Source organism: Scyliorhinus canicula, chromosome 1 (genome assembly GCF_902713615.1).
Source record: "Scyliorhinus canicula chromosome 1, sScyCan1.1, whole genome shotgun sequence".
Lineage (NCBI taxonomy): Eukaryota > Metazoa > Chordata > Chondrichthyes > Carcharhiniformes > Scyliorhinidae > Scyliorhinus > Scyliorhinus canicula.
In genome coordinates, this window is record NC_052146.1 from 101,928,136 (window position 1) to 101,950,894 (window position 22,759).

Below are 22,759 nucleotides of genomic sequence, written 5' to 3' on the forward strand. Positions count from 1 at the left end.
TTTGCAAGGCATGCGGCAAGAATGGGCACTTCGTTGCGGTGTGCCAGGCCCGCTCAGTTGCCACTATTGTTCCGAATCCACCCCCCCCTCCTCCCCCCCCCCCCCCCCCCCCCCCCCCCCCGCCACCGTACGGCCAGTGGGCACCACCATCTTCCCCTCCTCGGACCGCGTTCGGCCCGTTGGTGCCTCCATCTTGCTCAACCTCCACCACGTGCGGCCCGTGGGTGCCGCCATCTTGTCCTCCCCAGGATCATCAAGCACCACCATCTTGTCTCCCCCATGGCACGTGCGGACCATGGGCGCAGCCAGCGTACCAGGACCCATGTCCCCGGGCACCTTATCGTTTGCCACCATCGACGACCAGCCGCGTCTCGCCTCGATCATGATTGACCAGTCTCGCCCACACAACCTAGCAACCGCCTCTACAAATGTGAAAATCGATGGGCACAAGATCTCCTGCCTGCTGGACTCCTGGAGCACCGAGAGCATCATCCATCCCGATACAGTAAGGCGCTGCTCCCTCGCCTTACACCCCGCCATTCAGAGAATCTCCCTGGCCTCCGGGTCCCACTCCGTGGCGATCCAGGGGTATTGCACAGCCACACTCACTGTCCAGGGCGTGGAGTTTAGCGGCTTCCGGCTCTACGTCCTCCCCAATCTCTGCGCTGCCTTACTACTCGGCCTGGACTTCCAGTGCAACCTCCAGAGCCTAACATTGAAATTCGGCAGGCCCCTACCACGCCTTACCGTGTGCGACCTCGCAACCTTAAAGGTCGATCCACCTTCCCTATTTGCAAACTTAACCCCAGATTGCAAACCCGTCGCCACCAGGAGCAGACGGTACAGCGCCCAGGACAGGACCTTCATCAGGTCCGAAGTCCAGCGACTGCTTCGGGAAGGCATCATCGAGGCCAGCATCAGCCTCTGGAGAGCCCAAGTGGTAGTGGTGAAAACTGGGGAGAAACATAGAATGGTCGTGCACTACAGCCAATCCATCAATAGGTACACGCAGCTCGACGCGTACCTCCTCCCACGTATATCTGATATGGTCGATCAGATTTCACAGTACCGGGTCTTCTCAACTGTGGACCTAAAATCCGCCTACCACCAGCTCCCCATTCATAAGGTGGACCGCCCATATGCTGCCTTTGAGGCAGATGGCCGCCTCTACCACTTTCTTAGGGTTCCCTTCGGCGTCACCAACTGGGTCTTGGTTTTCCAACGGGAAATGGACCGAATGGTCGACCGGTATGGGCTGCGGGCCTCTTTCCCGTACCTAGACAATGTCACCATCTGCGGCCACGATCAGCAGGACCATGCCAAATTTCTCCACACCACCACTCTCCTCAACCTAACTTATAACAAGGAGAAGTGCGCGTTCAGCACAAACCGCTTAGCCATCCTCGGCTATGTGGTGCAGAACGGAGTTCTGGGGCCCGATCCCGACCGCATGCGCCCCCTCATGGAACTCCCCCTCTCCCACTGCCCCAATGCCCTCACACATTGCCTGGGGTTCTTTTCTTACGACGCTCAGTGGGTACCAAATTATGCAGACAAGGCCCGCCCACTCATCCAATCCACTCTTTTTCCCCTCACGGCCGAGGCTCACCAGGCCTTCAACCTTATTAAGGCTGACATCGCCAAAGCCGCGATGCATGCAGTTGACGAGACGTTACCATTTCAAGTCGAGAGCAACGCATCAGACATTGCTCTAGCCGCCACCCTCAACCAGGCATTCTTTTCACAAATTCTTCATACCACCGAGATTCGGAACTCCTCCGTTGAAAAAGAGGCCCAAGCCATTGTTGAAGCTGTGCGGCATTGGAGGCATTACCTGGCCGGCAGGAGATTCACTGACCAACGGTTGGTGGCCTTCATGTTTAACAACACACAGCGGGGCAAGATCAAAAACGATAAAATCTTAAGGTGGAGGATCGAGCTGTCCACCTACAATTATGAGATTTTGTATCACCCCGGTAAGCTCAACGAGCCCCCCGATGCTCTATCCCGAGGTACATGTGCCAGAGCACAAGTGGACCGACTCTGGACTCTGCACGACAATCTTTGCCACCCGGGAGTCACACGGTTGTACCACTTCATCAAGGCCCGCAACCTGCCCTACTCCATCGAGGAGGTCAGGGCAATCACCAGAGACTGCCAGGTCTGTGCAGAGTGCAAACCGCACTTCTACCAGCCAGACCGTGTGTGCCTGGTGAAGGCCTCCCGTCCCTTTGAACGCCTCAGTGTGGACTTCAAAGGGCCCCTCCCCTCTACCGACCGTAACACGTACTTTCTCAGTGTGGTCGATGAGTACTCCAGATTCCCCTCACCATCCCATGCCCCGAAATGATGTCTGCCACCGTCATCAAAGCCCTCAACACCATCTTCGCTCTGTTCGGCTTCCCCGCCTACGTCCACAGCGACAGGGGATCCTCATTCATGAGCAATGAGCTGCGTCAGTTCCTGCTCAACAAGGGTATCACCTCGAGCAGGACGACCAGCTATCACCCCGGGGAAACGGGCAAGTGGAGAGGGAGAATGGGATGGTCTGGAGGGCCGTCCAGCTGGCCCTACGGTCCAGAAATCTCCCAGCCTCCTGCTGGCGGGAGGTCCTCCCCGATGCACTGCACCCCATTCAGTCGTTCCTATGCACTGCGACTAATGACACACCCCATGAATGTCTCTGCCTTCCCCAGGAAGTCCACCTCCGGGGTGTCGCTCCCGACTTGGCTCGCAGCTCCAAGGACCCGTACTCCTCCATAAGCACGTATGACTCCACAAGGCGGACCCGTTGGTTGAAAGGGTACAGCTACTCCACACCAACCCACAGTACGCCTACGTAGCGTACCCCGACGACCAACAAGATACTGTCTCCCTCAAGGACCTGGCACCAGCTGGTTCCACACACACACACCCCTCCGGCCCGGCACCACCCTCCCCTCCCCTGGCTCACCCAGCCGCAACCCCCGCCCCAGGACAATCCGTCCTCCCCCTGCCCACGCCCGAGGATGACGAAGATTTCGACACGTTCCCGGAGTCACCGAGGACCAGACCGACACCGGAATCGCCGCCACCTCTGCGGCGCTCCCAATGGCAGATCAAGGCTCTGGACCGACTGAACTTGTAACTTGATCGGGACTCTTACAACATCATCCTTCTGTATAATTCACCTCCACCCCACTGGACTCAATTTTTTTTTACTCTTGTCTGACCAATTGCCTCAATTGGCCCTTGTTCGGCACTGTAACCAATTACCTTTTAAAAAAAATATTTTTATTGGTATTTTCAAAAATTATGTATATTGCTATTCGTGTTTATTTACTGTACAATACAGAAAGGTTTGTCCTTTTCTTCCCTTGAATTTTTCTGTATACTGTCTGTCGCCATCTGGCTCGGCATGCGGTCCTTCCCGACCCCGCCCCCTAGCCAACCCCTCCCTGTTCCCCCCCCCCCCCCCCCCCCCTTGTGCCCTCCCTGGTGGGTCTGGGGGGGTGTTTCCCTCTTCTTCTCCCCTTCCCCCCCCCCTCTTTCTTTTCTTCCCCATCGGCTTCGACCTTGTTTCCCCTATGGCTGTGGAGGGGGTGGGCTGTCCCCTCCCTCCCGCGTTGCCTCTTTTGTGCCTATCCAGCCCTTCCTCATCTACTAGACCCCCCACTCCCGGGTTGCGTGCTCCTATGATTCCTCCTTATCTTTCTTTTCTTTTTCCTCTCTCTTTTCTTTTGAACTTTCCAGTTCCCCTGTCGACTCATTGTTGCTGGCCTCTAACACGTTCTGGAACAGGCCGACAAATTGCCCCCATGCATTTAGGAAGCCGCCCTCTCAAATGGCATTTTTAATCTTCTCCAGGTGAAGAAATTTTGAAAGGTCAGTGAGCCAGTCTGCTGCTGTGAGTGGTGCTGCTGATTGCAAGCCGAGCAGGATTCTTTGGCGTGCGATTAGGAAAACGAAAGGTAGGGCGTGGGCACTCTCCCCTATGTGTAGTTCTGGCTGCTCTGATACCCCGAAGATTGCCACATTTGGACACAGCTTCACCCCAACAACCTTGGACATTGCCTTGGAGAAGGCTGTCCAATACCCAACAAGTTTGGGGCAAGCCCAGAACATGTGGGTGTGGTTGGTTGGGCCTCTCGGGCACCGTTCACATTTGTCCTCAACCTCCGCAAAGAACCTGCTCATTCGGGTTCTGGTCAGGTGTGCTCTGTGCACCACTTTGAGCTGCATTAGGCTGAGCCTTGAGCAGGAGGAGGTGGTGTTGACCCTGCTCAGTGCCTCACTCCAGATTCCGCACCCCACTTCTGTCCCCAGTTCGTTCTCCCATTTCCGTCTGGTCTCGCCCAGTGGTGTTTTTGCTCTGTCCAGTATCTGTTCATATATTTTCCCACAGAGTCCCCCTTCATCACTGTTCATTTTCATCAGGTCCTCTAATAGTGTGGTCTCTGGGGCCCCTACTGTCTCTTTGCGAGGAAGTGCTTTATTTGCAAGTGTCTCATTTCCTGTCCTGTCGACAGTTCCCACTCCTCCGTCAGTTTGTTCAGTGTCGCTTGTCTGTGTCCTATGTAAAAGTCTCTAACTGTCAGCATGCCCCCATTTTTGGTGCCCTCTGTCTCCATTTCCTGAAGGTAGTGTCTAGCATGGCTGGGGGGAATTTGTGGTTGCCGCAGATTGGGAGCCACGGAGGACATCCTAGTCAGCCTGAAGTGCTGACTTAATTGGGCCCACGTTTTCAGTGTATCTGCTACCACTGGGCTTGATGTATATTTTGCCGAGGGGGATGGGAGTGCTACTGTAACCAAGGCCCGGAGGGTCGTCCCCTTGCAGGAGGCCTCCTCCATCCACACCTACTCTGAGTTGGGTTTGTTTACCCATCCCCTCACTCTTTCTGCCGTTGCTGCCCAGTAGTAGTACTGCAGGTTTGGCAATGCCAGGCCACCTTTGATTTCCCTCCTTTGCAGCATCGGTTGGGGAGCTCGCGGATTCTTACCCCCCACACAAACGCCATGATTAAATTGTCTACATTTTGGAAAAAGGCCTTGGGGATGAAGATTGATATGGATCTAAATAGGAAGAGGAACCTTGGCAGCACGTACATTTTGATTGTCTGCAGGGAGAGTGGGAGTGCGCCCCACCTTTGCAGGTCCTTTTTAACTTCATCCACCAGGCTGGTCAGGTTCCACTTGTGGATCTGTGTCCCGTCTCTGACTATTTGGATAACCAGGTATTGGAACCTACTTCGGGCTGTTTTAAACGGGAGCCCCTCCAGCTCTGTCCCTCCCCCATTTGGTTTCACTGGGAATGCCTCACTTTTGCCCAGGTTGAGTTTATAACCCGAGAAGGTTCTGAACTCTTTCAGGATCTGCATAATTGTCTTCAGTCCTTCTTGTGGCTTTGAGACATACAGGAGCCGATCATCTGCATAGAGTGAGACTCTGTGCTCTCTGTCTCCTCTCTAGATGCCGTTCCAGTTATTTGCGTCCCTCAGGGCTATCAGCAGGGGTTCGATTGCTAGCGCGAACAAGAGCGGGGACAATGGGCATCCTTGCCTTGTGCCTCTTTGTAGCTGGAAGTATTCAGAGCTGGTGGTGTTGGTTCGAATGCTCGCCTTGGGAGCGTTGTACAGGAGTCTTACCCAGGCGGCGAAACCCACTCCTAGCCCAAACCGTTCCAGTAACTTGAGGAGGTACTTCCATTCGACTCTGTTGAAGGAATTTCTGCATTTAGGGAGACAATCACCTCTGGTGATCCCTGGGGGGATGGGGGCGGTCATTATTACATTCAGCAGCTGCCTGATGTCCGCAGTGAGTTGCCTACCCTTGACAAAGCCCGTTTGGTCCTCTGCGAGAACCTCTAGTACGCAGCTTTCCAGCCTTTTGGTCAAGACCTTCACAAGTTTTTTCACGTTTGCGTTCAGCAGTGAAATGGATCTATGTGATCCACATTATTGAGGTCCTTATATTTTTTGGGTATCAATGAGATTGTGGCCTACGAGTCTGCGAACATGTCCCTTAGGTGTAGGGCCAGGGCTGGCGCGGATTTTTTATAGAGCTCTGCCGGGAACCCATCAGGTCCCGGTGCCTTCCCCGCCTGAATGGGGCCAAACCTCTCCATGATTTCTCCCAGATCTATTGGTGCTTCCAGCTCCCTCCATTTGTCTTCCCCCACAACTAGTAGTTCAAGTCCGTCAAGGAACTGTTTCATCCCCGCGCCCCCCCTTGGGGGGCTCGAAGGTGTACAGCCTCGGTTGAAGGTCTCAAACACCCACTTGACCTCTTTTGGTTCTGCTACCAGTCAGCCTCTGCTATTCTTTACCTCTGCTATTTCCCTTGTGGCTGCCTGCTTTCTCAGCTGGTGAGCCAAAAGGCAGCCAGCCTTGTCTCCGTGTTGATAAAAGGTCCCCCGTGTCTGGCGGAGTTGATACACTACTTTCCTGGTGGATAGCAGGGTAAAGTCCATTTGTAACTTTTTCCTCTCCGCCAGCAGCTCTATAGTCGGGGTCTTGGAGTACTTTCCGACGACGTCCAAGATGGAGATGACCAGCTGCTGCCTGGCCATGCTCTCTTCCCTATCTCTGCATGCCTTGTAGGCTATAATCTCTTCTTTAATCACGGCCTTCAGTGCCTCCTAGAACATGGAGGATGAGACTTCCCCGTTTTGGTTGTTACTTACGCAATCGCCTATGGCCCGCGATGTTTTCTAGCAGAAGGCCTTGTTGGCCAGGAGGTCCGTGTCCAGCCTCCAACCTCACATTCATGTAATGTGGAGCGTGGTCGGAGATGACGATCACGGAATATTCCGATATGGAATATGATTCCATATTCCGATATGATTATGGGAGCACCGATTTCCCCACAGCAAAGAAGTCGATGCGGGTGTACACCCTGTGCACCTGCGAAAAGAACGAGAACTCCTTTTCTCCCTGGTGCAAGAACCTCCACGGGTCCACTGGCCCCATCTGCTCCATGAATATTTACAATTCTCTAGCCATGCCTGTCTTTTTCCCGTTCTGGGGTTTTATCGGTCAGCGGGTCCTGTACACTATTAAAAGTTGCCCTCCATAATCAGTCGGTGTGTTTCAATGTCGGGGATTTCCGTCATGGTCTTTTTTAGAAATTCTGTGTCATCCCAGTTGGGAGCGTACACATTTATCAGCAGAACCGGTGTCCCTTCCAGGACACTGCTGGCCATGACGTGCCGTCCCCCTGGGTCCGTAACTGTCTTAGTCTCAGTAAATCACGTCCTCTTGCTGATCAGTATGGCCACTCCCCTAGCCCTCGTCCCGTAGCATGAATGGTTCTCCTGTCCCACCGAGCCCTTCCTTATCAGCAGACTGTCCTTCTCCCTCAAGTGTATCACCTGTAGGTAGACTATTTCCGCCTTCAAGCTCCTCAGGTGGGCGAAGACTCTGGATCTTTTCCCCGGGCTGTTAAGTCCCCTAACATTCCAGGTGACTATCCTGGTGGGGGGGGGGGGGGGGGTTCAGACCCCCGGACCTGCTGTGTACATTCCCTGTATACATTCCTGGTGGACGCTCCTCTGTTCTTCGGGGTTTCCCTTTGTTAGAGGGCTGTCCAAAATGGCCTCGGTAACCGCTCTCAGCATGAGGTTGGGCCCCTGCGCTCTGGAGTTTCTCTTTGTCCAGGGGGCACCCAACATGGTTGCTAACTATGTGTACACCACGTGGGTGCGCCCCTGCACGCCGGGGTCTCCCTTTGCCCAGGGACCCTCCCGAGTGGCTGCTTGCGGCGCCATCTTGGTTCCTCGCCGTGTTCCATGCCTGTCGAGGCCTGTGTCTGTCTCGCTGCCAAACCTTTCCTATCTTTTTGGCCCCTTTCTGTTCTGCACATCCCCCCCCCCCCCCCCCATCCCCATTCCCCCCTCCCTGTCCACTTCTCTCTGACACACCCTCTGTGTTCTCCCGCCCTTCTGCCCTGTCCCCCCCCCCCCACTTTGGCCAAATGCTCACTCTTCCTCCCTTACTGCCTATCTTCCCGTGCTAGCCCTCCACGCTAGTATAGTGGCTCCCCTCCCTGTGCTGATCTAGCCCTGTCCCCGTTCTGCCTACCTGTCTCCATCCCCTATCTCGCCCTCTTATCTGCTTCCCCTATTCTCGCTCCCTTCTCTCTGTTTCCCAGCTCCAAACCAAAAACGAGGCATCATAGTCCCGTGCAAAAACATAGTCCATATTATAGTCTTTGTTTTCAGTCCGTCCTCCACTCTCATTCCCTTTCTTCCTCTGTGCCTAACTCCTTCACCGCTGCCGCGTTTGTTCTCCCTCCAGGTTGTTTGTTTTTGCGAACTCATTGGCCTCCGCCGGGGTGCCAAGGTTTTGTTCCTTCCCCTCATATGTTACCCAGAATCTGGCCGGGAATAGCATGCCAAATCGCACCCTTTTTTGTAGAGCGCCGATTTCGCTCTGTTAAATTCGGCCCTCTTTTTTGCCAGGTCCTTCTCAATGTCTTGATTGATCCTGATTCTGTGCCCTTCCCACGAGCACGACTTTGTCGGGCCCACCTCAGGATCTTTTCCGGTCCTCGGCTGCTCCCCTGTTTTGGGTTTAGGCCGGAGCGACCTGTGCACTCCGTTGAGTTCTGGGGGGTTTGGGAAGTTTCGCTCCTGACTAAATTGCCCAGCATTTCAGTGATATAGACCGTTGATTCCTTCCCTCAAACCTCCCTGGCAGTCCTACGATGCAGACATTTTGCCATCGGTACCTTTTCTCCTGGTCCTCGACCTTCCCCTTTAAGTTTCCTGGGCTGCGACCAAACTCTTCACCTTGGCCTTCAGAGCCACGGTCCTGTCACTCTGGTCCATTGACGCCTTCTCTTGGTCTAGGAGCAACCTCTCCCGGGCCTCCACCTTCCATCCCAGGCCGTCTAACGTGCGCTGAAGGGTGGCTATCGCTTCTGTCACCACCTCCTTCACCATCACCTGGAATTCAATTTAGATCACTTCCTTCATGGTGGCCAGTTCCTTTCTTAAGGTGCTCTTTCATCCGTCCCCGTGTGTGTGTGTGTGTGTGTGTGTGGGGGGGGGGGGGGGGGATGTCATTGTCTGCTCCTGCTCCGGTGTTAGGGTCACTGATCTTCCCCTCTCCTGGTTCGCCTGGGCTTCCGCCTCGCCTCGTAGGGCCGCTGGTCTGTTCCTTTGGGCCAAAAACCCAAAAAGATTTGCTGTATTGTGTCCAATTGGGAGGAAAGCCACCTGATGTACGTCCGCTCAGCACATCGCCGCCACCGGACCTGTAACTAATTACTTATTTGTTAATGTATTTTGGCGATTTTGTCTACTATGTACGTACTGTGTACATTCCCTTGGCCGCAGAAAAATACTTTTCACTGTACTTTGGTACATGTGACAATAAATCAAATCAATCAATCAAATCAAACCAAAATGTCATTCCCAGGGGGTGATGATGGGCGCCAGTGGTTGCAGTGCCCATTGTATCCCCTATTTAAATGTGCTCAAAGACAATTCATATCCATCACTTGTTTCTCTTAACCTTAACGCTGTGATTGACATGAACAAATCTTAAACTGGCAACACCAATGGCCCTCAGGGCACCCAGGAGGCCAGAATTAAATGAGGGCAGACATCTCCGACAGTTCTGGTACTGGAGGAGATCACTGAGATAACGTAGATTAAGACCATGGGAGGATTTGATAACAAGGATGAGAAGTTTTAAAATCAAGGCATTACTTGACTGGAAGCCAATGTGGGTCTGTGAGCACAATTGTAATAGGTGAATGGGATTTGATGCAAGCGAGGGCACAGGCAGCTGAAAGATCATAAGCTAATGGAGAGTAAAATGTGACAGGCCAGCCAGGTGTGCATTGGAATAGTCAAGTCCAGAGGTAACAAAGGTATGGGTGAGGGTTTCAGCAGCAGATAAGCTGAGTAAGGGGTGCAGTTGGGCTATGCCCTTTAAAACGGCATAGATTGTTTCAGTTTGTTCCAAGGCCATATCAGGGAACACAGATCCAATATCGTAATGTCTTTTGATTAGGCATTTACTACTTTGTCTGATTTATAGATCATTAAACAGTACTATGTAATACGTGTGAAGGCTTTGTGGTGTAGTGGGTAGTGCCCCTGCCTCTGTGTCAGAGGCTCTGGGTTTGAGTCCTAGTCCAGGAATTGATGGCCAAGGAAGGTGCGTTCATAACGTGGTCAAACAGGTTGAGTGTGTCAACCTGCATATCCTCCCAACACACCAATGGCTGGCGGTAAGAGCAGGAGAGACCCCTGGCCAGCCGTGAGTGATGTGGAGCGGCATTCCTCAAGCTATAAGCCCCCAGTCACAGACTCATGACCTGATCCAGGAATCACTAGCTGTGGAGACAGACAAAAATCTGCCTTAGAGCACCACTAGGTGTGTGAAGAGAATTGAAATACAATATATATGTACAGGAAATGTAAGATATATTTTCTCTCAGAACTGGATGAAATGCACAATTTGCATTTGCTATGAATCTGTTTTGCAAAGATGTTAATTACTTCTTTATAAGCTGTTTTATCCTTTTGACTATCATGAGATTTGTGGCTGTAATAAATTATAATATCTTCACAGGCACTAAAGTCTACTCTGCAATGGGAAATCATGACTTCCATCCAAAAAATCAGTTTCCTGCTAACTACCACAGAATCTACAACAAAACTGCGGAGCTATGGGCACCTTGGATGGACCATCAGTCTATTGCAATGTTTAACAAAGGTCTGGCTAAAGAGAGATGAGCAATCCTCTGATCGCTGATACGCAAGTGCAAATTGTGTGTCTTCTTCTCATCAATCAAATCTTCCTTTCCAGACTTTTCTTCACTATTTCTGCAAACAACAATCAGTGCTAGATCAATGGTTAATTTTAAATCTGAGATTGAAAGACTTTGGTTATCCAAAGGTATTCAGGGAACTGGGACTAAGAGGGTAATACTGAGTCGGCTGCCCATTTTGAGAACAGGGGCAGGGATGTGTTGCTGCAATTATACAGGGCCTTGGTGAGGCCACACCTAGAATATTGTGTGCAGTTTTGGATTCCTTATATGAGGAAGGCTGTCCTTCCTATGGAGGGAATGCAGCGAAGGTTTACCAGACTGATTCCTGGGATGGCGGAACTGACGAGAGATTGTGTTGGTTCGGATTACATTCGCTGGAGATCAGAAGAATGAGGCTGGCTCCCACAGAAACCTATAAAATGCTAACAGGACTAGACAGGGTAGATGCAGGAAGGATGTTCCTGATGGTGGGAGTGTTTAGTACAAGGGTTATAGTCTAAGGATACGGGGAAATCCTTAGACTGAGATGAGGAGACATTTCTGCACCCAAAGAGTGGTGAGTCTGGAATTTGTGAAAAACAGAAAGCAGTTGAGGCCATAATGTTTTCAAGGAGGAGTTGAGATGTAACTCTTGGGGCTAAAGGGATCAAAGGATATGGGAGAAAAGCAGGAACAGGTTACAGCGTTGAATGATCAGATATTGAATGGCGGAGCAGTCTTGATGGGCCAAATGGCCTCCTCCTGCTCCTTTGTTTCGCTTTCATTCAATGACGGGATGGACTCAAAGTGATAAATGGCTTCCTTATGTTCCTATCCTCCTGCAACCTTACAGCTTCAATGACCAGTCTTCATGTGTGTGTTTCGACATTGTGTTTGGCAGGCTATTTACAAGGGTGGCCATCGTAGCTCAGCCCAGACCCATCCTCATCCTGCAGACATCAAAATGAACACCTGCAGGTTGAATATGACATTAAACCAACGTCTCATTTGCTCTTTCAAGTGTTGCAGATGATGCCATGACACCATCTTGAAGAAGAGCAGGGGAGTTCGCCAATGATCCTGGCCAATATTTTTCCCTCAACCAACAAAACTAAAACTGGTTTCATTTCTGTTTTTACGACATTGCTGTGCACAAATTGCCTGTTAATTTAGTGACCACGAATAATAGTGATTGACTATGAAGCACCGTGAGACCCTGAGGCCAAACAACAACTTATATTTATTTACGCCGATAACATAGGGCACAATGTAACGGAAATGAAATAGAGTCCGTACTGAGTGCATTTAGTCGGGTGTTTCCCAGCACTCACCGAGAAAGACTCCACTATCTAACGGGACTCTGTTTTATTTTGAGGCCTCAGTGGGAAACCCTCCTGCTGAGGCCACACTGAGGAGCTCTGCTCGTGAATACAGGAAGAGATTGCCAATATCGAAATCCCCCTCACCCAACGTGGCCCCAGAACCCCCGACACAGAAGAGTGTCATCAAGCCCCCCACACCCCACCTAATAAGGCCAGGGCACCCCTGGGCCAGATCCCCTGCAGGGACAAAATGCCACAGGGGGACCTTGCCACAGCCAGCTTGGTACCCAGGTGGCACTGCCAGCGTGTCAGAGTGGCATCAGGAGTGCCAGAGTATCACCCAGCCCAGAGCCCACACATCTAGGGTCTCCCGATTCCCTGGGTCTCTGTTTATGGAGACCAGTACTAACTGGGGCTTGCTCAGAGTATCTGAGGCGCAGGGTTAGATGCCGCACCATGGTAAATCTGGTGAGTGAATATTAAAGTGTGCCTGACTGAGGGCGGCACGGTGGCACAGTGGTTAGCTGTGCTGCCTCATGATGCTAAGGACTCAGGTTCGATCCTGGCCCCTGGTTACTGTCCGTGTGGAGTTTGCACATTCTACCCGTGGATCTCACCCCACAACCCAAAACAATGTACAGGGACGATGGATTGCCCCTTAATTGGGAAAAAAAGAATTAGGTACTTTAACTTTTTTTAAAAAGTGTGCCTGACTGCAACACTTTAATATTCAGATTAGCCGGCTCTGGGTCCAACCCATTGTTATCTCAGTGTGTTGTAGGGTTGGAGGAGGTTAATGAGATGGGCAAAGGTGCGGTCATGGAATGATTGAAAACATAGTTAAAGGCTTATATGGATTTACTTTCTTTTTCTTTCCTTTTGGCTTCATCCATTCCTCTTTCAAGGGCAATGAGTTCAATTTCAGCACCAACATCATCACTCCAGATGTTGGATCGAACTTTATACTTTTGTGAGCTTAATGGTTCTATACCAAAGTAGGCCATCACAGGAGTACTGGAATATTATTGGGGACACTTTTATCTCCCACTTTCATCTTCAGCAGGTAGCATGACACAACTTTAGCACAGGCAAGGAAATATTGAACTTCAGATAATTTGTCATGATGAATTTTTAAAGCCATTTAGATCAGTAGTTTCTCCAGATAGGTGATGATGATTTTTGACCCATGCTATGCCTGGATGGGATGACAAGCTTTCAAGACTAAGATTGATTTGTTTGGTAAGGGGAATGGGGTTGAGCTACAGATCAGATGTGATCAAACAGAATGGTGGAAGAGGGTGAAAGGGTTGAATAGCCTACTCGTGTTCCTTTAGTAGCAAGGTTTTGGAAAGGTTCAGGATGACAAGTCCAAAGATACGCAGGTTAGGTCGATTGGCCTTGATAAATTGCCCCGAGTGTCCAAAAAGGTTAGGTGGGGTTACTGGGTTACGGGGATGGGGTGGAGGTGTGGGCTTAAGTGGGGTGCTCTTTCCAACGGCTGGTGCAAACTCGATAGGCTGAATGGCTTCCTTCTGCACTGTAAATTCTATGATCTATGAATAGTAAAGATCAAAGCAGTGAGCCTATAGGTACTAATTCTCCAGGTACGCACCAGTGTTTATTTCTTGCAATATACTTAGCTAATTATCCTAGTCACAAGACCTTTCTTGTAAAATCCTATCATCCAGTTTATAACAAAATGTGAATGTGGAGTAACTGAGCTCCCCTGGGCCCCGTCTGGATTATTTTATGATGCTTAGACGTTGGATATTTTCTATGTTTTCTCCTAAAGATGAAGAATGCCAGTGAACAAAAAGACCCGATTTGCATCATCGTTAATGCTGTCTGGTGTGCTGGTCCATTGGAATCCAGCGGATTAAGCTAAACTGCTGGACAAAGAGGTCAAACAATGGCGCAATCCTCCATGTAATAGGAACAAATGACTTTGGCCATCTTGGCCCTTCCTATGAAGCCACGGAACCACATTGGTTTTGATTATGGAGAGAGACGAGTTACTGGTTCCCAATAAAGAGATGAGAGCCATGTGGTAAAATTGAATGAAACCTCGGAACTATGTGAATTGCAAAGGAACGGGAAAGAAATACCCAAGTTTTAAATGAACCTTCTTACTAAAGATTGTGATTGCCTTTAGGAGCTTTCTACACTGAGAAGCTGCAGGGTCGGATTGACCAACGAATCATTGTTTTAAACACAAACCTGTACTACAGCAGCAATAAGCTTAATGTTGGGATTAGCGACCCTGCTGGCCAGTTTAAATGGTTTGAAAAGATTCTTTCAAATGCAGTGACAGCAAAAGAAAAAGTAAGTTGTAACTCAAAATACATATACAACATATTGCCACATAATAAAAATGAAGACTTTGTTGAGGTCTCCTTCCCTATTGAAACAAAACAAATGGGAAGGGGTGCAAAACCAAGTTTGTTTTAAGGGAAGTGATTTTTTAAAAGAAATTTAGAGTACCCAATTTATTTTTTCCCAAATAAGGGGCAATTTAGCATGGTCAATTCACCTATCCTGCACAACTTTTTGGGTTCTGGGGGTGAGACCCACGGAGACTAGGGGAGAATGTGCAAACTCCACACAGACAGTGACCTGGTGCCGGGATCGACCCGGGTTTACGGCGTCGTGAGATAGCAGTGATAATCACTGCGCCACCGTGCTGCCCTTATAAGGGACATGATTTAATGGAAACATTTCTATGTGTTATTCTGGGCAAGTTTAGTGGGGAGTTTCTTGCCAGCTTTTCAGTGAGATCCATACCGGTATTTATCCACACTTAGGGCAGGATTTATTTGCCGCGTCCCACTGGAATCGGGTTGGGACATGGCCGGTAGATCCCACAAGAGGCCTCTTCCGGGATTCCCGACGGTCAGAACGCCTCGCAAGATCTCGTGAGACATCACGATCTTGATCCGGCCAAACTGGGCGGGACCCAGACTTGCAGAGTTAAGTGAACTTATTGCTCACTTAACCCTGCCAACGCCAGATCTAACCAGCGCCGGATTCTACCGGCCTCGGTGAGGAGACCCCATCTGGGTGCCGTTTCACACTGGTCCCCATGGTGGAATGGCACTTGGGGGGCCTCCCAGGTGATCAGAGGCAACTGAGTGGTTGGTAGTGTCAAGGTGCCCAGATGGCATTTTGCTCACGCTGGGGATCAGGCCCGGAGGTAAACTGTCCGTATGAGGTGGGGTGCTGGGGGCTTGAGGACCTCCCAACAGGTGAGATGGGGCATTGGAGGAGTCTGCGGGTTGCGTCAGGGACTGAGAGATCCGGGCGCCATTTTCGAATGCGGAGCTCCTTAGTGCAGGAAATGTGACTAAATGTGGCCTTGGCGAGATGTTCCACACTGAGGCCTGAAAACCCCCCAGGGTGCCTTTAGACAGCAGGCTCGTTCCCAGTGGACTCTTTATTTTTTCGTTTGATCATGCCTGAGTCATTTTTTGGGGCCTTGGGGAGTTTCTCCCGGTCTAGCCCACATTAGATTCAGCCTCTCGCGAGATTTAACAGCCTTGTCGCATCACAAAATCAGGTGCGTTGAGGCCGTTCGAACCAGTCCAAGATATTTCTTAGATATTCTGACGCCATACAGGGAATCTCCGACGGGATGCTAAGGAGAATATTAGCTGCTTAATAGGATTTAGAAAGTCAACCATTAGCACGATTATATGGAAAGATTTCTAACTGTGGTAGTGAGTGGGAACGCTATTCAACTTTAATTGATCCACTTTCTGAGGCCCCACAGGCTTCACGCTACAAATGTCATGCTCGCCAGACGATTCGCAGCATTTAAACAGTACTTGCACAGCCAACCCCATTCAGTTCGCAGCCATGGGGTAAGAAGACCAGCCCCAAGATTTGGTGACGCGCACCTATGTAGGCTCCTAGATGTGGAGCCTACATCCAGGAGAGAAGTCCTGTTCCACGGAGGGTCCCTGCTGGTGAGCCACAGGGCAGCCAGTACTGCCTGGGAAGCATGACCAGAAGGACTGAACTCCAGTGCCGCGAGAAGGCCGGCGACCTACACCGGGCAGCATGGGTGAATTGACACTAGTGCTCCCCCTTTCCACAGACCTTTCCATCCGCATGCGTGCATCCAATCCCCAACTCTCCATGCGGACCCCAACCCTTCCTTCACCCCCCAACACCCCACTCCGGAACCCGTCCGTCATCACCACCCACCACTGGGAACTAGTGTCATGCCCTCTCTGTGTCATCACAGGGGAAGCTCTCCCACATACTCCGGGAGAGGGCCCAAACTAGCGGAGGGGTGCCGGACATAGGAATCCTTACAATCTTCGAGAAACAGGCTCTGGAGGCGACGGGGGTGGTCGAGGACAGAGCAATCACCAATGCGGTGGTCGCCGCACTCCGCAGAGGTGAGGATCAACCAGGGCCCCACCCGGAGGACGTGTCAAACATGAGTTCTTGCCATACAGACTAATTCACCCCACTCACTAACCACATGTCTCGTAGGTCCTCCAGCCGACAGTGCCAGCCCACCCGGGGTGACCTCCTCCCCTGCCTCCCATGAGACCACCTCGGAGGAGAGTTCCGAGGATGCCACAATCAACACGTTACAGCTGTCATCCACGCCTTCCACCAGCGCAGAGACACACACCTCAGTGGATAACATTAGTGGCTTCTAGGGCACAATCTGGTGAGCATCACACAGTTGCGGATGTACATCATCTGGAGGCAGTAACACCCAGGCAAGACAGCAGTAGGTGGTCGGCTGGATCCCAGAACTCAGTTGAGTGTCATGTGACAGTACCTTTAAGAAATGGGTGTTTAAGAAATGTACCTTTAAGAAATGGGTGTTTATCAGTGATGTCAGAGTGTGGGTGGAGCTGGGCTGTCTGTCAGCTTTTTACTTTCATTTTAGGCTGTTTGCTGCAGGGTGTGTTTTAGTTTTGTTTTCTGAGCTGGATAGCTGCAGTCACAGCCAGAAGGTGTATTAGAGACTCTCTCTGTAATGTAAAGACTGTAAATCAATCCTGTGATTTAAAACTAATAACTGCTCTCAGTAGTGACTTTAACCTTATGTGCTTCTGTTAAAAGTTTTGTTTTAAATCTTATGGATGTTAAAAGGACAGCTTAAGGATTACTTAGTGTATTCTTTGGGGGTTGTATTTGAAGTAATGGTTGCTAAGGTGTTCACTGTATGTTTTAAAAAGGTTAACTTGAGTTCAGTGAATAAACATTGTTTTGCTTTAAAAAAATACTTTTCCATTTCTGCTGTTCCACACCTGTAGAGTGGTCCGTGGGCTCCCCATACCACAATCTATTAAAAGTTGTGGGTCAGGTAAACTCCATGATACACTTTGCGGTTCTCTAAACCCTGGCCCATAACATGAGACCCAGCCAGATGCTGGGCCTATGGAACACGCCATCCCGGAGCTGATGGAGATGTAAGAGAGCAACCAGGACATTCAGAGCGCAACACACCAGCAGGTCTGTAGCCAATTGGAGGAGTCACAGAGGCTATGGGTGCAGGAGATTTCACTGGCAATATGTGGCACCAAGGCCAACACTGCTAGGATGACGACCACACTGGAGAGCCCGGTCCACGACATCAGCATGAGTGGAAGTTTACAAGGCATCACACAGTTGGTGTCAGCCATGGCTGAGGGTCTCGGCAGAATGTCCAACTCGCTGGGGGGCATGACCCAGTACTAAGCTGACCTTGATGATGTTCTGCAGGTCTTGTCCTGCTCTCAGATGGGAATGGCCGAGGCTCAGTGGAGCTTATCCCAGTCGCAGGTGGGCATTGCCAAGGCACTGCAGAGCATGGCCAAATCACTGAGGAGCATTGCCAAAGGCATCAACAAGAAGGTGCAAACATTGGGGAGCTGCCAGGGCTGGCAGGGACAGATGACGCAGGGGCAGCCAGGGCTCATCCCAGCTGTCCCTCGGTCCCGAGTTGAAGCTCAGGACCCCATGGACCCCGAACGGGAGGAGAGGACATTGGATGCCATCCCGGACCCGTCCCATGGAGTCGGGATGGTGGCCACCAGCTCCACCGAGTTCCACCCCTCTGAGGCCATGTGTCACAGTCAGCACATAGAATAGGCTTAGGGAGTGGGGCGGTGCCATCGGGAGAGTGGGGTATTGTGGGACACCTTTGAAACACTACAAACCCTTCACCTCAATGAGTATGATGCCTCTGTCACTTTCGTCCGCAATGTGAGCCGACCTCCGAACCCCTGGCCCATTACCCAGCCCCCCCCCTTCACTCTGCACCCCCACCCCAGGCACACCACGTGCAGGTGATGGGTGTGACCAAGCACTCAGCAGACAGGCTGGGATCAGACTTTGGCATAGATTGAGGAGCACTGGCTCTCAGCTCCCTGCGGGTTATCATCACCCCCTGCCCTCGACAGTGACCTGCTAAAGGTGTCAACACAGTCCCTGGAGTGATGTCACACATACCCTTGGAGGGTGGAAAATGGCGGATGGAGGAGACGGTGAAGGTAGCGATTACGGACCACAGCCACGTCCTATGTGAAACAAGCAAGTATGAGGGCCTCCCTGGCCCTCTGGTCTTGCCGAACCCTAGCAGCTGCCGCCTGTCCTGCAGCCTCCGGCTGGGCCTCTGTTTCCTCCCCGGGATTGTCCTCCAGCCCCTGCTGGTCCCGTGCCTCCTCATCATCCTTTTCACCATCCTCCACCTCCTCCTCCTCCTCAGGGGGTGGGCACATATTTCTCATCCCCAACCTCCACACATCACCCTACTGCGATGCCAGGTTGTGGTGGACGCAGAAGACCACCACAAAGCACCAGCGGTGTGATTGAGGCATTGGAAGCACATTTTGAACAGTCTGATGCACCACTCAATGACAGCCCAGGTGGCCACGTGGGCCTCGTAGGGGCTCCGCTTCGGACTCCAGCCTCTGTACTGGTGTCATTAGCCAGGTCCTCAGTGGATATCCCCCAAGAGCCAGCCAACCACCCTGGGGTGGTCCTTGAAGATGCCGAGAATTTTTGACTACCCCAGGATGTAGCTGTCGTGCACACTCCCTGGGAAGTGTGTACACATGTGCATGATCTTCATGTGGTGGTCACACATGGGCTGGATATTCAGGGAGTGTAACCCCTTCCTGTTAATGTACGTTACTCCCAGATGGCCTGATAAGCACAAGGCGACATGTGTGCAGTCTATCAGCCCCTGGACCTGGGGAATCGCAGCGATGGCAGAGAAATCCCGCGGCCTGGGTATCCTGTTGGGCTTGGTCCATGTCAAAGTTGATGTCGCTTTCCATCCGGGCAAACAGCGCATCCATGACCTGTCGGATGTACCTGTGGGCTGTGGCCTGTGAGATGTCCCACAGGTCCCCACTCAAGCCCTGGAATGATCCCGAGGCATAAACGCTCAGGGCTGCGGTGACCTTCATGGCCACAGAGAGCAGGTGTCCTCCTCCTTCACGCAGGGCCAAGTCCGCGGGGACAGGAGACAGGTGCTGCATCATCTCCTTGTTGAGGCAGAGCCTCCTGCTGTCCATCATTTGTTCAAAGGGCCAGCGATGCCTGTACACCCGAGGCCGTCGCAGGCCTTCCCCATCTGGGCTGCTCCCTGGCCTGATGGGCGGCCAGGTCCTCAGGGTGTGGTGTGGGGTCCGGCACATGGACCGCCGCAGCGAGCCTCTGCAGATGCTGCTGCTGCCGCTGTCACCTGCGCCTGGCCGCCCGACTACCAGCAGCACCACTAGGGTTTCAAATTACCGTTTAATATCTTTAAGGAATTGGGAGAGGGTGTTTGACTGACAAACAGCTGTGGCTCCCACCCTGTGGCCCTCAATTCCCACATTGATCTCCCCTCCCCCACACCCAGAACGTCCTGGCCAAGAACTCCGGCTGCATTGGGCCCTCCTCAATCAGCCCATACCCTCTACTCCAGACACCCACTAATAACTTCACCTGGATTGGGTGCTTGCCCCCTCTCCATAGCACTCACCCACCCTCCAGCCGTGGACATGTTCCCGGTGCTGGGGCCCATCCCCTGTGTGTTCGGATCTCGGCTGCTGCGTTTATGGTGTTGTGTCCCGCAGTGTTCAGGCACAGTGTCTGATTGGGATGCTAGGCAATGACTCCCACTTGTTACATGGCCCACCCATCCACATTGCATGTGTGAAGTGCTCACTTAACTGTGACGACCAGTTCAGCAATAGCCTTCAGCCCCACGGCCAGAGGCCTCAGCAGTTGGTGGGGTTTATGGTTGATCGATGGGGCAGACGGGCAGGGAGAAGGGTTGCCCTCGGAATGGTTACACACGATCCAGGGGCTGGCATGGTGGAGCCATGCGGTGTTTCCTCCCCTAGCGGCCCCCTCCCCTCCCCCCTCCCATGTCTGCACGTTCTCCCTGTGTCTACGTGGGTTTCCTCCGGGTGTTCCGGTTTCCTCCCACAAGTCCAGAAAGACGTGCTTGTTAAATCAATTGGACATTATGAATTTTCCCTACGTGTACTAGACGCTGGAGTGTGGCGACTAGGGAATTTTCACAGTAACTTCATTGCAGTGTTAATATAAACCTACTTGTGACAATAAATATTATTCTTATTAGCAAATTGAACAGTGGTGTTAAGAGGATCGAAGCCAGTTGATGAAACAGAAACCAAAACACAGAGTCCTTTATCAGGAAAGTTTATTGACTTTGTTAAGTCTTGCAGCTCTCTTCCTGCCCCAGAGTCCCAGCTGTCACCTATTTCTACACTTGTAATATAAACCAAAAGATCAATAAATTAAACAAAAAATGAGTGGTGACCGGTGGGGCAGTGTAACTAAAACAAAACATCAAAGGAAACCTAACTAACTAAAATAAAATACCATTTCCGACGTGATGATGCACCCAAGTGCCCACGAGACGTGGGAACCCGGATCCCCTATTTATATTCAGTTAATATTCAACAGCAAATATGAATTATGAAACTTCCCCTCACACTTAGATGAGTGAGATTTGATAATGTTTCTGTCTGGCTTTTGTGTGTAAAGAAAATGTGATAACCACGACATTTATACTTTTAAATTGAAAAAAGTCAGGAAATTAAAGAAATATGTGTGTGTGTGGGGGGGGGGGGGGGTCACTCTCCCTGGGTGGGACACTTTAACTGAAATAAAATGTCAAAAGGAAACTTAATTAAATTGAAAATGTCATTCCTGGGGGAATCTGGGGGAATGGTGCACCCCAGCCCCACTACATTGTATATAACCATGCCCTTCATCTGTGTATCCTAACAATACAATAAGCATACCATTGGCAAGTGAGGCTATCTCTCCACACAAGTATCTCATATATAATATATACACACACTCTTGCTGTCTGCTGTAGAAAGTTACCAGATAGCGATCAGAAATTTCTCCCCTTCTCTCGAGGTACAGGAACTTATTATCACAGTCCCAGCACTACTATTGCTCAGATCAACTAATTCAGCAAAGATCAGCATGGATGCTTTAATATTATCATCAGGAACCAACTTAACCTGTTCAACAATATATGAAATGATAATTGTGCTGAGAGGTAAATGGGGCTCACCACACATTCTTTATATTCTTAGGTTTATATTATTGGACATGTGCCGCCTGGATTTTTTGAAAAAAGGAGAAGGACATCTTGGTATCAACACCACTTCAATAAAAGATATATTGAAATTGTCCAAAAGTATCACAGTGTGATAGCCGGTCAGTTCTTTGGACACCACCATACCGACAGCTTCAGGATGTTCTACAGTGTTTCAGGTAGTGAAACGCATCTTTTATTTTATTTCATGATTTTCTCCCAGTATCTCTGACTCAAGTTGATATGAAGGTCTGGAGACAGTCCATCATTTGTCAGCTTACTGCGTGCATTGGCTGGTTAGAAAACTGAGTGTTTGGCACAACAGCAGAGTCTGAACCAGGTGTCTGCAACATCCATTTTCCACTAGTTACCAGATAGTGATAAGGAACATGAACTCTGGCTGATGTTTCTTCCTACCTGTCCATTTAATTTTCACAGCCAAGTGAGCAACTCGAGCACAGCTTGGAGATTGAAACTGAGCCTTTCTGTTCTGTACAGCGTACTAATGTGTTGGCTGCTTTATAAACTCTCTGAAACGGATGTAGCACAGGTTCTGATTCTAGGGAGTGGAAATTTCAGGATGATACGCAAATTTGTAGAATTAATGGACATTATAACAGCAGCCCAATAAATACCACCCTGCGTTGAATGCCTGACTGGGTGAGTCTGAAAGTCTAGGTGTAATTCCACCCAGCACAGACACTGATAGAATTATAGAATTAAAAAGCACAGGAGGAGGTTATTTGGCCATAGTGAAGAACTGATGTACTGCTAGAGGTGTAATCCTTCAATGAGAGCTTAAACCCAGCAGTGATTTAACGGAAATAAAACAGAGTCCCGTGTCGGGCACGTTTCGTGGGGTATCTCCTGGTGCTAGCAGCGCCGAGAAAAACCCTGCTATTAAACATGACGCTGCTTAATTTCTGAGCCCTGGCGAGCAACACTCTGCCAAGGCTGCACTTTGGCCCACTTCCTGCAATCACAGGATTCCATGATCTCTCGACCCTTTGACCCCTCACCACGGCCACCAGACCCCCTCAACGCCCCAACTCACCTATTAGGGGATCCTCGAGCCAACCTCATAAGGGCAGGGCGCCCCCAGGCCCGATCCCCGGCAT

At 50.8% G+C, this 22,759-nt stretch overlaps 1 protein-coding gene across 5 annotated transcripts in view; it reads left to right on the top strand.

The window, feature by feature from the left end:
• Positions 1-22,759, top strand: part of smpdl3b (sphingomyelin phosphodiesterase acid like 3B) — a 119,235-nt gene that overhangs the window by 75,237 nt on the left and 21,239 nt on the right. For all 5 annotated transcript variants that reach the window (XM_038796425.1, XM_038796421.1, XM_038796427.1 and 2 more), the window contains 3 exons: positions 10,565-10,708; positions 14,220-14,389; positions 21,640-21,820. In XM_038796425.1, the coding sequence (XP_038652353.1) occupies positions 10,565-10,708; positions 14,220-14,389; positions 21,640-21,820 (495 nt within the window). The remainder of the gene's footprint in view (positions 1-10,564; positions 10,709-14,219; positions 14,390-21,639; positions 21,821-22,759) is intronic.